General features: G+C 43.1%; 1 protein-coding gene across 1 annotated transcript in view; it reads left to right on the top strand.

Moving 5' to 3' along the window:
- The first annotated feature begins 3,341 nt into the window (after positions 1-3,341).
- LOC135907631 (monocarboxylate transporter 5-like) overlaps positions 3,342-14,950 on the top strand; it is a 116,749-nt gene continuing 105,140 nt past the window's right edge. Inside the window, exons 1-2 of the mRNA XM_070526561.1 lie at positions 3,342-3,360; positions 4,445-4,534. Of these exons, the coding sequence (XP_070382662.1) occupies positions 3,342-3,360; positions 4,445-4,534 (109 nt within the window). The remainder of the gene's footprint in view (positions 3,361-4,444; positions 4,535-14,950) is intronic.

Below are 14,950 nucleotides of genomic sequence, written 5' to 3'. Positions count from 1 at the left end.
TCTCCTTTGTTAGATCCGGGAAATGATCACAGCTCTGCAATTCCTGGTTAACATGATTGTTTTCACCCACAGGTAAAATGAAAACAAGCAACCCGAGTGTACCATCATAAACATCTCCGCCAGCATTTCAAGGGCCTCGCTTACCATGGCCTACTGATCAATGTGCAGAAGACCGCAAGTGTTCTCATTTCTGGGTTGCAAAAACTCGGTAGAAGCGACGTGATCTTTGCTTGACCGAATCTTGCCCATACAAGATTATCATCTCTCCTATGTTGACAAGGATCTGCACCATTACCTTCTGCCGGCATTTCTCGCTTAAAACAGTCGCCTATCAGGCCCTTCACGACACCTTGGTCGGTCTTTGATGTAAACAATCCGTCTATTGAACATCAGCATTCCCGCAAGCCATCAGCAACTGCAAAGCTGCTCTCTGCAACGCCACTTTGCTGTCTCACCCAGTACGAGATTCTGCCTTTAGACTCTTCACGGATGCCTCTGACACAGCTAACAGAGCCGCATTCATGCAATGCGTCGAAAAAAACGTGGAGGCCAATTGCAGTCTCTGAGAAACTACCCATCCACAAGATAACCCATTTACCGCCATTTAGACCAGCGCAACTGGGACCGTCGCGCTTACGAAGATCTTTATTGTCATGAGATCGTCGTCATGACGACGTGACTTTGTCGCCTTTTGCATGCCTGCGTACCCCTCAGGCAACTGTCGTGATTCCATCGGCGTCATCATGCCATCCTGTCATCATTATCATGGTGTGTAGTAGTCACCATGTGGCATTCGTCATCATTGAGCTAAATCGCCATTGTCGTCACCATTCTTACGTCATCTCCAGAAAGCGATCACTGTCAGCATGCTATTCTCGCCATATACTCGTGTCGCGAGAAGCATTCCACCGTCCTAGCATTGTTCCAATCACTGCGCTATCATTTTTACATGTTTTGATGCTTCAGTACATTCGTTATGTTTGGGTCAACCCAGTGATGCCACAGTCACCGTGCCATCCTCTTTCCGTTACCACAGCAAACATACTCCCATCACCTACAGCGTTTCTTTCCTTAGACAAGCACGTTACGCCATCAAGTGATGCGGAGTGCGTAGGATGGCTTGATATCCCACAGTTACACGCAAAGCAGAGGACCTAAGAAAATAATGCCAAACCATTAAAATACAAGGCTTACTCGGGCCTGCCGGAAATAAGGCGCAGTTACGTCCCAGGCCACTCACCGAATGTTGTGCTCCATGTATCATTTCTTCTACGCTGATATTATAAAATGAAAATTCTGATTCAACAATCGTATACATAATTGCAGCCTTATACTAGGGGTTTGAATTGACTAAAGTGAAGTTTCAGTAGTATAATTTGGAAAAATAAATAATAGGAGATAAATACTGCGCTAATTTCGTTTTTCCTGGACTCAAGTTTTATTTAATTTTGTACAAATATACTCTTCATCGGAGTCGATGGTAACGTCGTTAGACAGGATACCGGTAACCTATCAAAGGAGACGAAAAATCTCACTAAGAAATGCCAATGTACGAAAACCTCCAATTCTACAGCTAGAATAGAAATGGCAGAACTTTCCAAGTGAATCAACAAGCGCAAGATACCTGACATAACGAAGTCTAATATGGATAGAACTAAAGCATGCTCTCAGGAACAGAGGAAGCCTAAAAGCCCTGAAGAAGAAACTAGAAATAGCCAAGTATCAGATGTATGCGTAAAGAGACAAAGCCGACAATATCATTACAAATATCGATGCGATAGTTAAAGTGGCTGAGGAGTTCTATAGAGATTTATGCAGTACCAGTGACACCCACCCTGATTATGGAAGAAAGAATTGTCTAGAGGAATTTGACATCCCACAAGTAACGCCGGAAGAACTAAAGAAAGCCTTGGGAGCTATGCAAAGGGCGAAGGAAGCGGGGGAGGATCAAGTTACAGCAGATTTGTTGAAGGATGGTGGGCAGATTGTTCTAGAAAAATTGGCCACCCTGTATACGCAATGCCTCATGACCTCGAGCGTACCGCAATCTTGGAAGAACGCCAACATTATCTTAATTCATAAGAAAGGGGACACCAAAGACTTGAAAAATCACAGACCAATCACCTTACTGTGCGTTGACTATAAATTAATAACTAAGGTAATTGCAAATAGAATCAGGACCACCTAAGACTTCTGTCAACCAAAGGACTAGGCAGGATTTCGTAAAGGCTACTCGACAATGGACCATATTCACATTATCAATCAGGTGGTAGAAAAATATAACCAACCCTTACATATAGCTTTCATTCATTACGAAATAGCGTTTGACTCAGTCGAAACCTCAGCAGTCATGAATGCATTACGAAATCAAGGTGTAGACAAGCCGTATGCAAAAACACTGAAAGGTATCTATAGAGGCTCCACAGCCACCGTAGTCCTCCAAAAAGAAAGTAACAAAATCCCAATAAAAACGGCGTCAGGCAGGGAGATGCGATCTCTCCAATGCTATTCACAGCGTGCTTACGGGAGGTATTCAGAGACCTGGAATGTGAATAATTGGGCATAAAAATTTGTGGAGAATACCTTACTAACTTGAAATTCGCTGATGATATTGCCTTGCTTAGTAACTCAGGGGACCATTTGCAATGCATGGTCACAGTCTTGGCCCTGCAAAGTAGAAGGGTGGGTCTAAAAATCATTCTGCAGAAAATTAAAATGATGTTGAACATCTATATCATAAACAACATGACATATATATATATATATATATATATATATATATATATATATATATATATATATATATATATATATATATATATATATATATATATATATATATATGTATGTGCGTGTCTGTGTGTGTGTGTGTGGTGTGTGTAGGTGGGTGTGTGGTGGATGCATAAACAGACACAAAACATGAATGAAGATGACCCCCAGCCAGATTGAGATTACAGTACTTCCATCACAGAAGCCCGGTATTCTAACTATAAAACAAAATAATATTTAATAAATGTGTTGTTACGGCTCTTGCAGTGCGCGGAACGCAGCTGGACTCACCGCAGGAAAGACCTGCGCCCTAACACAGATAGATGGCGTGATAACAAACACCTTTATTTCATGGCAGCAACCTACACATACAGAGAACTTGCATACAACGTTTCCGACATCAGGGCCACGGCGCCACATAACGTGGACACATGACACAGGCGCTATGGCCCCACACGCACACCTTATAAGGAGTAAAGGAGGTACTTCAGAATTTTCCGTCTGCACACCACAGCATCCAACCAGTGGGTGGACAATGGGGTTAGTTTTGGTATCGGCAATGAAGCGTCGCCATGACCCTGATAGCCAAAGGTAAATTTAATGCCTTTTGCATATATGGCTTTCTTTTTTCAATCTACATGGATATAAACGGATGGAATTATGTGTGGAACTAAAATGTGCTTTTGGCTATTTTCTTTTCCGGCGTTTTCGTCGTCCTATATCTTTATTTGGTCGCTTCGTTTGTTGCGCCAATAGGCAGCGCTTTCGGTCTTATCGCTTCAGCTGCCGTTCTCTTCATCTGCTCGAACCGCTTTCTTTGAACGTGCACGTTTCTTTTTTTTTATGTTCCACACTTAAACATTTTCCTCCTGTGCCCACAAACGTTCCCGCAATGTTGGAAAAACTGAGCAAAGTGCACGAGGCGGGCTCCGTGACTGTCTGATGAGGCAACTCGGGAAGCACCACAAGGGCGAAACTTTTAGTTTCCCAGCGGACGAGAGGTGAGCACACTTCTGCTGTCGTTATAAAGGAACGAGCGTTATTCTTATCAAAATAGCTATAGGACGAAACGAAAGATTTCGCGGGGTTGTTTTCACGTGAATATCTATTTTGGCTTGGCGCGGCGCATTTTTCTGCGGCATTTTAAGAAACTAAAGCAACCTGTGGTCAATTGCACATGAACCGATCGATGCTAGCTCACGCGCAGACGGAAATTTCGCTTCGGTATATCCTAGCGGTTGCACTTCATTTTCTTCCACCAGTAAAAAACTTGCACTTTATATCTACAGAAGGTATTTTGATGCCTGCTGAACAAACTGGTTAGGCTGAAGAGCATTCCAGTGACCAGCTATTGTGACGTTAGAGCCTTTCCGCTACCATGAACACGACAGAAGCAAAAAAAATTACGTAGCCGTCACCCTTTGCCTTTCGAATGACAAAAAGTTCGATCACTGCGCTAGGAATGAATTGCGCTTCACTTTTCAACCTGTGCAATAAAGCAAATTATTTTTTTCATCACTTTTTCGTCAGGTGTCCTTTAACCATGAGCACTCGATATTTTGTCAATTTTTCAGACGCGATATAGGGTGAAATTACGCTAAATGGGGACACGTAGAGCAGCTCACATGAGATCAAAAGTGCAATGTCTACCGTCTCTGTTCGGACCACTGCACAGGAATAGTCTACGCCGACCCGGCCAAAACAAGAATTTTGTGGTCAGCTCTGCCCACTGTTGGAGTCAAACAGCTGTCCCTGATCGATGAAGGTAAGGAAAACAAGGTATTAGTGGCTGCCATTCTGTGTTCCTGTACATTAGTTCTATGCAAAAAGCACTTGAAAGCGGACGGCGCAAGTGTCATGAGCGCGGCAAGCGCGGTTCTTTTACGTCAGCTCCTACAGCGCCGGTAGCCATGTGACATTACGCAGAAAAATTGGTTCCGCGTGCGCGAAGAAACCGCGTGCATCTCAGTTTCTCTATCGCTTCAGCGCTGGACGCTGGCGTAAAAACAAAAGTTTCTCTCTCTCTCTCTCTCTCTCTCTCTATCGCACCCTCGTCTGCCGTGCGCGATGTTCCTGATTAGAGGCCGAATTATAAAGCCGAACCATTTTCGCTGACGATGAGCGAATTCACGTTGGTTAAAGTGGCCCCATACTTGGAGCTGCAGCATACGATACAGCAAACCTGTTCTTGCCACCCGCTGCGCGTTCTGCTTAAGTATAGTTTGACGCAGTACAGTAGATTCTCCCGGATCATAAATTCCAATACTCAATCGCCCAGCAAATTTAAACTATTGGAAGCTGCTTTTCATCGTCTGTGTATTCTGACTAAAAATGAAGACAAAGTAAACACAACACTTAATTACCTAATCCTTAACAAGATGAATAAAACTAGCACATGGCTATCATACACGGCTGTTGGGATGCTAGAATCCTCTTGAGCTTACTTCAACGCACAAGTAATAATCTTGCTTGACCCTTGACTTAAGCGGTTCTATTAATATGGCACAAATGTGTTCGTTTGCGGGGGGCAGGAGGGGGGGGGGGGTCCTTTGGACAAAGTCACGAATATTCATAAAGAGCAAAATTTGCTGTGCCAGAAACGAGTGTTCTAGAAAAGTTGGAATTATTTCACCTCCTTTTACTCTCGACATCAAAATTCTCATAACGGATGACCTGAAGCAATTGAGTAAACACGTAACGTATGTGCCGAAGCTACGTGTTCAATAATACATTTGTGCATCACTCTGTACTTGCCTAACTTCACCTGACGAACAACCACCGACTCATGTTTCTCCTGCAATAATTGTTCCTCGATAAAAAACGGTGCTCTATCTTGTTATATTCCTGGAAATGTGCCGTTTATGCCTAGATAATGACAGAACAAACTAAGTGTATTAAAATTTTAAGAGATCTTCAAAATGTTCGCGAGGAATTTCTTAATGATGTCTTGTTCGCGATGTAACCGATCTGAATGAAGCTGTACGTTCTGTATCGCGAACCATGTATCGCGAACCAAAACAAAATATGAAAAGAAAACTATTCATATTGATACTTTTTGTGCGCGAACAAACAGGGACGAAGAATAGGGGCAACACAAGGACGAGCGCTTTCTAACAACTGGTTTATTTTTGAAGAACTACTTACTTAAATACCCACAGAACTGCGCAATCTAGTCAACAGAGCACCCTACAGCGCATATGATACCCGCTGATCTGCGCCATCAAGTCAAAAGAGCAACGTCAATATTACATATAACACTTGTGATAAAAAAGACGTGGACAAAAGCCACCTGGTCATATTAAAAACAGCAAAGTGCATAAAAACAACCACTTACAATAAAATGCGTTAAAGATGTGATGATAGAAGCGAATTTTCTTTATCTAACAATAAAACAGAAGGATGGCTGATGCATTTATCTTTTTGTTTTTCTATCCAGTATGCTTCCACGATTTCCCTAGCGGTTTGATTCCTATGCCTGTATAAAATGTCTGTGCTGGTAAGACAAGGGGGGAGCAACCATGTTCTTGGCAATGCATTGCCAAATGCGTACTAGGGCGACCTTTAAGGCTAGACAAGTGCTCCCTTAACCTAGTGTTAATGCATCTCCCAGTCTGCCCTACGTACACATGACCACACGTCATAGGAATCTGGTAAACAGCGTTCTTCGCGCAATCAACAAATTGGGTCTTGCGCGGATGTTTAACAGTGCATTCTTTCTGTACAACACCCTTACTTTCAAACTTCTTTTTAACCTTGGAACACACACTACCTATTTTGTTTCTTGCCGAAAATACTACTTTTACTTCATAACAACCAGCCACTTTTTTAAGTCTGTGTGAAAGGCCGTGCACATACGGAATCACTGAAACATTCGAACCTCCATCCTTCTGCCTTTGATTCTTTGTGCATTGTGCTTTATCCTTGTTAAGTTCTTTCATTAGTCTAGCACACGTCGCCAGCAACACAGCGAGCGGGTACCCAGCCTTTCTCAACCTGTCAACTTGCTCAAAGAATGCAATCTTTGCAGTGTGGTGGCATGACTTCAACAACCCTGACCGGAAACACGAAATGACTATTCCATTCTTCACAAGCCTGGAATGGTTTGAGGCATAGTTCATTAGCGGTTTTCCAGCTCGGGGTGAGAAAGACCAACACACATGTTCCGGTAGGAATGTTAACTTGACATCAAGAAACTGTAGCCTCTTATCTACCGGTACTTCCGAAGTAAATGTTAAGCCCTTTCCCAGAGAATTGAAGGCTTCTACAACCCTATTTTTGAAAGCACCCTTGTCTACAGGACAACCTAAAATCAAGTAGTCATCGACATACCTGTATATCTTACTTACTACACCTTCTAAATCTTTTGCCAGCTCTCTGTCTATGCTTCCCAAAAAAATGCTACTTAGGATGGGAGCTACCTTTGACCCGATGCACACACCCCTTGCCTGTATATAAGTTTCACCACAGAACCCTACATGTGTATTCGCTAAATAAAAATGCAGAAGTTCAAGAAAGGATTCAACGGCCATGCCGCACGTATTGCGGAATGACACCTCGTCATTTTCCTTTGTTATGCAATCTTTAACACTGCAGATTAGGGGCACTTGCGGTAAGGAATAGTAAAGATCTTGAAAATCTATGCTGAATCCCCAGCTGCAGCTTGTACTATCTAGTGCCAAACAATTCACAAGGCCTTCAGAGTTTTTCAATAAGTACGGATCCTGCACTTCTAGGGAATTCAACATTTTTTGCAAGAACTCCGCGACCAGAAATTGCCAACACCCTCTCTCGGACACAATTGGCCTAAACGGAATTGTTTGCTTCTGGGTTTTTGCCGTCAAAAATATCTCCAATTTCATTCTTTTTGAGTTCTTTACACGTGACGCAAGCTTATCTTGGTCACATTTTTCTAATAGCTCCACCGCTTTCTTTTTAACGTTTTCTACATTCACATCACATTTCTTAAAGCACTTGTTTACCGCTAGGAAAGCTTTTTCTAAGTAACATTCATTTGGTACAACAACCAGGAAGCCTTCCTTGTCTGCTTGAATAACACGCAGATTATTCTCAACCAAATACTTAGCAGTCCTATCAACATTGGTCCTGGATCTATCGCTTACCGAAGCTTTAGCCACCACGTCCACACATTCCACCACACATCGATCTTTTTCTTTCACCGGTACACTCCTGGCAATGTCCCTTGTAAGTGCCAACCTGTCGATGATGTCGATCCTTGGTTCCATGCAGAACTTTGGTCCCAACTTGAGAACCTGTTGATGCCGTTCTTCCACCGTTGCACCCCCTAGTATTAGAAGGCGTCCCTCTGGCACTTCCCTTTTCTTCTTCTTTGGCAATTTTCGACGAACATCGTTCCATATAGCCTCAGTCACAATATTTGCCTGTCTGCACCAGTCCCGAAAAGCCTTCACGTCAAAAAGGCCACCGGAAGCAGACGAACTAAAGGTGGCCTGTTCGTCTGCTTCCGGTGGCCTTTTTGACGTGAAGGCTTTTCGGGACTGGTGCAGACAGGCAAATATTGTGACTGAGGCTATATGGAACGATGTTCGTCGAAAATTGTCAGAGAAGAAGAAAAGGGAAGTGCCAGAGGGACGCCTTCTAATACTAGGGGGTGCAACGGTGGAAGAACGGCATCAACAGGTTCTCAAGTTGGGACCAAAGTTCTGCGTGGAACCAAGGATCGACATCGTCGACAGGTTGGCACTTACAAAGGACATTGCCAGGAGTGTACCGGAGAAAGAAAAAGATCGATGTGTGGTGGAATGTGTGGACGTGGTGGCTAAAGCTTCGGTAAGCGATAGATCCAGGACCAATGTTGATAGGACTGCTAAGTATTTGGTTGAGAATAATCTGCGTGTTATTCAAGCAGACAAGGAAGGCTTCCTGGTTGTTGTACCAAATGAATGTTACTTAGAACAAGCTTTCCTAGCGGTAAACAAGTGCTTTAAGAAATGTGATGTGAATGTAGAAAACGTTAAAAAGAAGGCGGTGGAGCTATTAGAAAAATGTGACCAAGATAAGCTTGCGTCACGTGTAAAGAACTCAAAAAGAATGAAATTGGAGATATTTTTTACGGCAAAAACCCACAAGCAAGCAATTCCGTTTAGGCCAATTGTGTCCGAGAGAGGGTGTTGGCAATTTCTGGTCGCGGAGTTCTTGCAAAAAATGTTGAATTCCCTAGAAGTGCAGGATCCGTACTTATTGAAAAACTCTGAAGGCCTTGTGAATTGTTTGGCACTAGATAGTACAAGCTGCAGCTGGGGATTCAGCATAGATGTTCAAGATCTTTAATATTCCTTACCGCAAGGGCCCCTAATGTGCAGTGTTAAAGATTGCATAACAAAGGAAAATGACGAGGTGTCATTCCGCAATACGTGCGGCATGGCCGTTGAATCCTTTCTTGAACTTCTGCATTTTTATTTAGCGAATACACATGTAGGGATCTGTGGTGAAACTTATATACAGGCAAGGGGTGTGTGCATCGGGTCAAAGGTAGCTCCCATCCTAAGTAGCTTTTTTTGGGAAGCATAGACAGAGAGCTGGCAAAAGATTTAGAAGGTGTAGTAAGTAAGATATACAGGTATGTCGATGACTACTTGATTTTAGGTTGTCCTGTAGACAAGGGTGCTTTCAAAAAATAGGGTTGTAGAAGCCTTCAATTCTCTGGGAAAGGGCTTAACATTTACTTCGGAAGTACCGGTAGATAAGAGGCTACAGTTTCTTGATGTCAAGTTAACATTCCTACCGGAACATGTGTGTTGGTCTTTCTCACCCCGAGCTGGAAAACCGCTAATGAACTATGCCTCAAACCATTCCAGGCTTGTGAAGAATGGAATAGTCATTTCGTGTTTCCGGTCAGCGTTGTTGAAGTCATGCCACCACACTGCAAAGATTGCATTCTTTGAGCAAGTTGACAGGTTGAGAAAGGCTGGGTACCCGCTCGCTCTGTTGCTGGCGACGTGTGCTAGACTAATGAAAGAACTTAACAAGGATAAAGCACAATGCACAAAGAATCAAAGGCAGAAGGATGGAGGTTCGAATGTTTCAGTGATTCCGTATGTGCACGGCCTTTCACACAGACTTAAAAAAGTGGCTGGTTGTTATGAAGTAAAAGTAGTATTTTCGGCAAGAAACAAAATAGGTAGTGTGTGTTCCAAGGTTAAAAAGAAGTTTGAAAGTAAGGGTGATGTACAGAAAGAATGCACTGTTAAACATCTGCGCAAAGACCCAATTTGTTGATTGCGCGAAGAACGTTGTTTACCAGATTCCTATGACGTGTGGTCATGTGTACGTAGGGCAGACTGGGAGATGCATTAACACTAGGTTAAGGGAGCACTTGTCTAGCCTTAAAGGTCGCCCTAGTACGCATTTGGCAATGCATTGCCAAGAACATGGTTGCTCCCCTTGTCTTACCAGCACAGACATTTTATACAGGCATAGGAATCAAACCGCTAGGGAAATCGTGGAAGCATACTGGATAGAAAAACAAAAAGATAAATGCATCAGCCATCCTTCTGTTTCATTGTTAGATAAAGAAAATTCGCTTCTATCATCACATCTTTAACGCATTTTATTGTAAGTGGTTGTTTTTATGCACTTTGCTGTTTTTAGTATGACCAGGTTGCTTTTGTCCACGTCTTTTTTATCACAAGTGTTATATGTAATATTGACGTTGCTCTTTTGACTTGATGGCGCAGATCAGCGGGTATCATATGCGCTGTAGGGCGCTCTGTTGACTAGATTGCGCAGTTCTGTGGGTATTTAAGTAAGTAGTTCTTCAAAAATAAACCAGTTGTTAGAAAGCGCTCGTCCTTGTGTTGCCCCTATTCTTCGTCCCTGTTTGTTCGCGCACAAAAAGTATCGATATGAATATGTTCCAACTAGGCCGACTCGTAGTTATGCTTAAGAAAACTATGGATGTTTTCAATTTTATTTGCTAAATACTTATCGACCCAGTAGCGCAAGGAGAGCTATACAGAAAATATACTACGTGTAGCATGTTTTTCGTAGTAGCAAGTATACCAAATGTATCAGATGAAAGTCAGTTAGTCAGTCAAGAACTTTATTGAAGTCCTGAGGAGTTTCAAGCCGTTGGAGATCCCACGCGAGGAACTCCTCCGGCCGAAACCGTAGGCGACGCCCAAGTCGGGACGGGAACCTGGTGACGCTCCGCCAGTTCTTGGGCTCTCTGGACGGCACGGGTAAATTGTGTAAAAAGTGATTTTTACTGGCACGTGTAAATTGTGGATCTTCTGCTCTTGATAATCTTTCTATTAATAACAAATAATCATTGCGACAAGAACTGCTTTGTAAGGCTTGTGTTGTGCACAACAAACAAACATGGCCTCTGCAGCAACTGGCGCCCCGTAATCTTCTGACGAACCCATCTCCCTGAACACGTGACATAACGTAGCAGGAAACGCATTGGTATAGCAGACATGAGTTGAGAAGACAAGACTCAAAAAGGAAAGATTCATTGTGAAGGCGAATCACTGGAGAATTGTGGCCCCAGGTAAGGGGCGCTAAGGTGTCATGGAGCTATCCGCTTCTCCATAAAAACAAACCGTTTTCGCCGTCGAACCAAGAACAGATGGGCAAAAGAAATGGCGTGTAACTCCACGTCCGTTCCCGTCTGATTGCGGAAAAAACGTCCATTTTGCGTAGTAATTAGAATGTCAGTTTTGTCCAGTGCTGACTGCACTAGAGACGACTGGCATCTGAACAACTACCAGCCGGAGGACGGCACCAAAATGAAAAAAAAAGTGCAGGGAAAATCGTAGACAGAGGAAAAAAAGAACTGTGCTGATTTGCAGAATTTAGGGTATTTATAATAATCCCTATTAACGCAATTTAATCTGCAATTGACTCCCGGGCCACGCGCATCATTAGTACGTGCCAGCTCGTGGGTATGATTGGCCATTGTGCCCCTACGGAATCCCTAATACACTAAGATTCCTGAAAGTTGCAGGGACCTCCATTATTATTCGTGGGGAAGCGCCTACCTCTACCTCCTCCCATCTACCCATCGGGTACGCTCATACTTGGCAAGTGTAAATCAGTGCGGTACTGGTGCGTCTCCGCTGGCGAGGCGCATGTAACAGGTGCGCACCTAATCAAGTGAAGATGAGAGAAAGAAAAAAAACTTTGTTTTGTGAGAGGGCTTAGTTGATGGCAACTTTTTATGGTCCCGAAATAGTAGTCAATCTCTTCACAATTCGTACGCAAGCTGACACGGAAGCTTGACGTAGCACGTACACATGTGGCCGGCCACTAACTGTGTCTCACCGAAAATGGGCCACTATAGGGGTTGGAGTAAAATAGGAACGGAATAAGCGAAAATATATAGCGTAGCGATAAATAAATAAAGGGGAACTATTTTCAGCATTCACAGCATGTACAATAGCGTCCATTGCCACAATTTATTAGGGTCATTTCGCTTTCCATGCGGGGGGCAACACGAATGCATGCCGATTAGTGGGCTTTAATGGGGCAAGCACGCAAGACAGCCTTCTAGGGGTTTGTGGTGGCTGGCAGTTCCAAGATTCCAGAAATCATCGGGGGAGGGGGGTGCATTTTCGCTAATGGGCCAGTGTCGTGTTTTGTTGAAGCTCATACACCTTCCTGCGACTCGCCCCACTCATCAGGTAGGTACCGTAATATTGCGCATGTAAAGACGTAAGATCTGCGTGAGACTCTCAATTTCAGGCACGTGTTGATTGCTGGAGAGCACAAAAAAACTTTAGAGAAAGTCCTATGAGCAAAGGAGAACCTGATGGCCCTTCGAGCGTGTAAAGAAGTTTAGTGTCCGAGTGGTCACTAGTGAGGTGGTAGTAACTAAAATACGTATTCAGGTGAAAATGAGTGAGAGAACATAATTGAGAGCCCGTAATGAGGCAGCCTTTTTGCTGCGTATAGGCGTGATCATGAAGATTTCCTTTGAGAATCTTGCAAAGTATGACTGTGCTTGCCATACTAGCCTTCTTAGATGGCACGGCCGGAAGAATGTATCGTTCTTGAGTACAGATATGATATTTCTAAGGCGACGTACGTAGATTATCGCGCACTATTACACCTGTTCTTGTTAGTTGTTTAGAAACCCATTGAGATTGCTGAATTCGCTGTCGTTGTCATATTTCCATCTTGGTTGTAACTATTGGGTATGCCATGGCACGTTCACACGAAAAGAATGGCAAGTCACACGAATTTTCTAAATGGCAAGTTGCTATCAAAACTGCCTGTGTTTTCCTTTATTGTTTGTTTCTTTAAGCAGTAAAACCCAAATAACGAAGTACTAAGGGAAACTTTGTCACTGGTAAAGCTTCTTCGAGGTAGTGGGTCTATAACATGACCGATCCATCACCTGAAAGCTCATTAAATGGTAGCTCGGACTAAATGACCATGCTGCTTCTTACGTACTCCTGAGTCCGTAATGTAGTTCAGTGACGCAAGTTACAAAATCGATTCTTCCGTTACCAACTGGCACCTTGCGAACAGGAAAACGCCATTTTTGATGCACCACATTAAGATTTCGAAGACAGTAGCTGCTGTCCTCCACATTACTCATTCCGCCATGTTCGGTGCTCTAAAGTCTAACTCTATTTGACTGAACACAGATAGAAATATATAACTGCTGCTAATGAATTGGCGCGTTTGTGCTGTGAATCAGATGTGCACGTAATATCGCAATATTTGAAACGTAATTCAATGTTGCATTTTGTTAGTTGAAAGTAGGAAAATTGGCGTACGATTTCTCGCATGGTTAAGGCAAGGTTACGATTTCAAAAACGCCATGCAGTTCGAAAGGCACCTGAGTGTATACGGGATAACTATTTTGTGTATCCGCTTTCGTGCTAAATTCCATATGGATTGAAGCCAATCTGCAATGTAATCTACAAGTGGTTTCAAGAATATATAAGCTGGGTGTTTACACTAACGTCATTTCGAATAATCTTTTTCTACACAAAACTAGATCAATTTACGTAGAGTGTATTGCAAAGAAGCAAATACCCGACCACCATTGCAAGCAGTGGCTAACACAGTGGTGTTAGGGAATAACGCGCTGCCATTTCCGCAGTGTGGCAATTGATGCAAGTCACTAGACATAAAATGTTAATACATTTATTTTTCGCCATCAAATTTACCAACATATCGTTCGACGAAATGTGACATTTGACGTATTGCCTTATTGGCGTTACTATAAAGAACGTGAGTTTTTTCTCTTGACTGACTTTCTTATTATGGGGCTCTCAACTCAAAATCAATAAGCAGCACTCCAGACCATTTCATATTTTCTCGGCTTTCCGCGTGCAAGAGATCTTTTTTTTACCCTATTGATTCCATGATGCCAACGGTCGACAAGCCTAAACATTACGTTCTGCCACCGACTTCTCGTGTTGAGAGCAATAGTGCTCGAACACTTCGCTTACCGAAAAAATGCTAGTCCATGACATTGGTTCGTGCGGTAGGAAAATAACAAGCAGTAAATCCAACAAACAGAACAAACCTAAGATGTAATGGGACTGCCCTCATTTATTGGTTGGTGATGTTTTTATTTCTATGTCTAGGTTAATGTTCGCGCGTGGGACGTCAACGTTTTGCATACCAGCTTTCTTCCACTGCTTCTCGTATTTTTCAGGAATCATTTTACCAAGATGTCTCACCAAAGTTGTTCCCTGTGGGGCATCTTTCTATAGGTTTGTTGCCACAAATTGTATCATATTTGAAACAAGTGAACTGAAAGTGCGTCCTATATGAAAAGAAAAAAACTCAAGAGAACTTAAGCTGACGGGATGCTCTCAAGCAATCGAATCTTCACCCGCAACCAACTTCTCTGTGGCTGTACTCTATTGGTGCTGTGAGCAAGCTTGGCCATGAGAAATCATCATGCTCTCGGTGGCTGCGATTCTGTTAAAGCAGAAGCCAAAACACACTCGTGTTTAAGCTCATCTGATGCGCAGGAGAGCAGCAAAGCTCGCACAACTTTATCTGGAGTTCCTCTACTTCTGCGCTGGTACGTTTTATAAGCTCGGCAGCTATCAGCCGTCGAAACGTAGACGTCTTTCTTTAGATGTTGGCAGCCTCAACAGGCAGCTACACAATGAGATTAAGGGACCCCATGCAACTATATAAAGACCACTGGCTCACGTCCTAGTTCAAGTTGAAG

Source organism: Dermacentor albipictus, chromosome 10 (assembly GCF_038994185.2).
Source record: "Dermacentor albipictus isolate Rhodes 1998 colony chromosome 10, USDA_Dalb.pri_finalv2, whole genome shotgun sequence".
Lineage (NCBI taxonomy): Eukaryota > Metazoa > Arthropoda > Arachnida > Ixodida > Ixodidae > Dermacentor > Dermacentor albipictus.
This window is presented reverse-complemented; position numbering and strand designations above follow the sequence as displayed.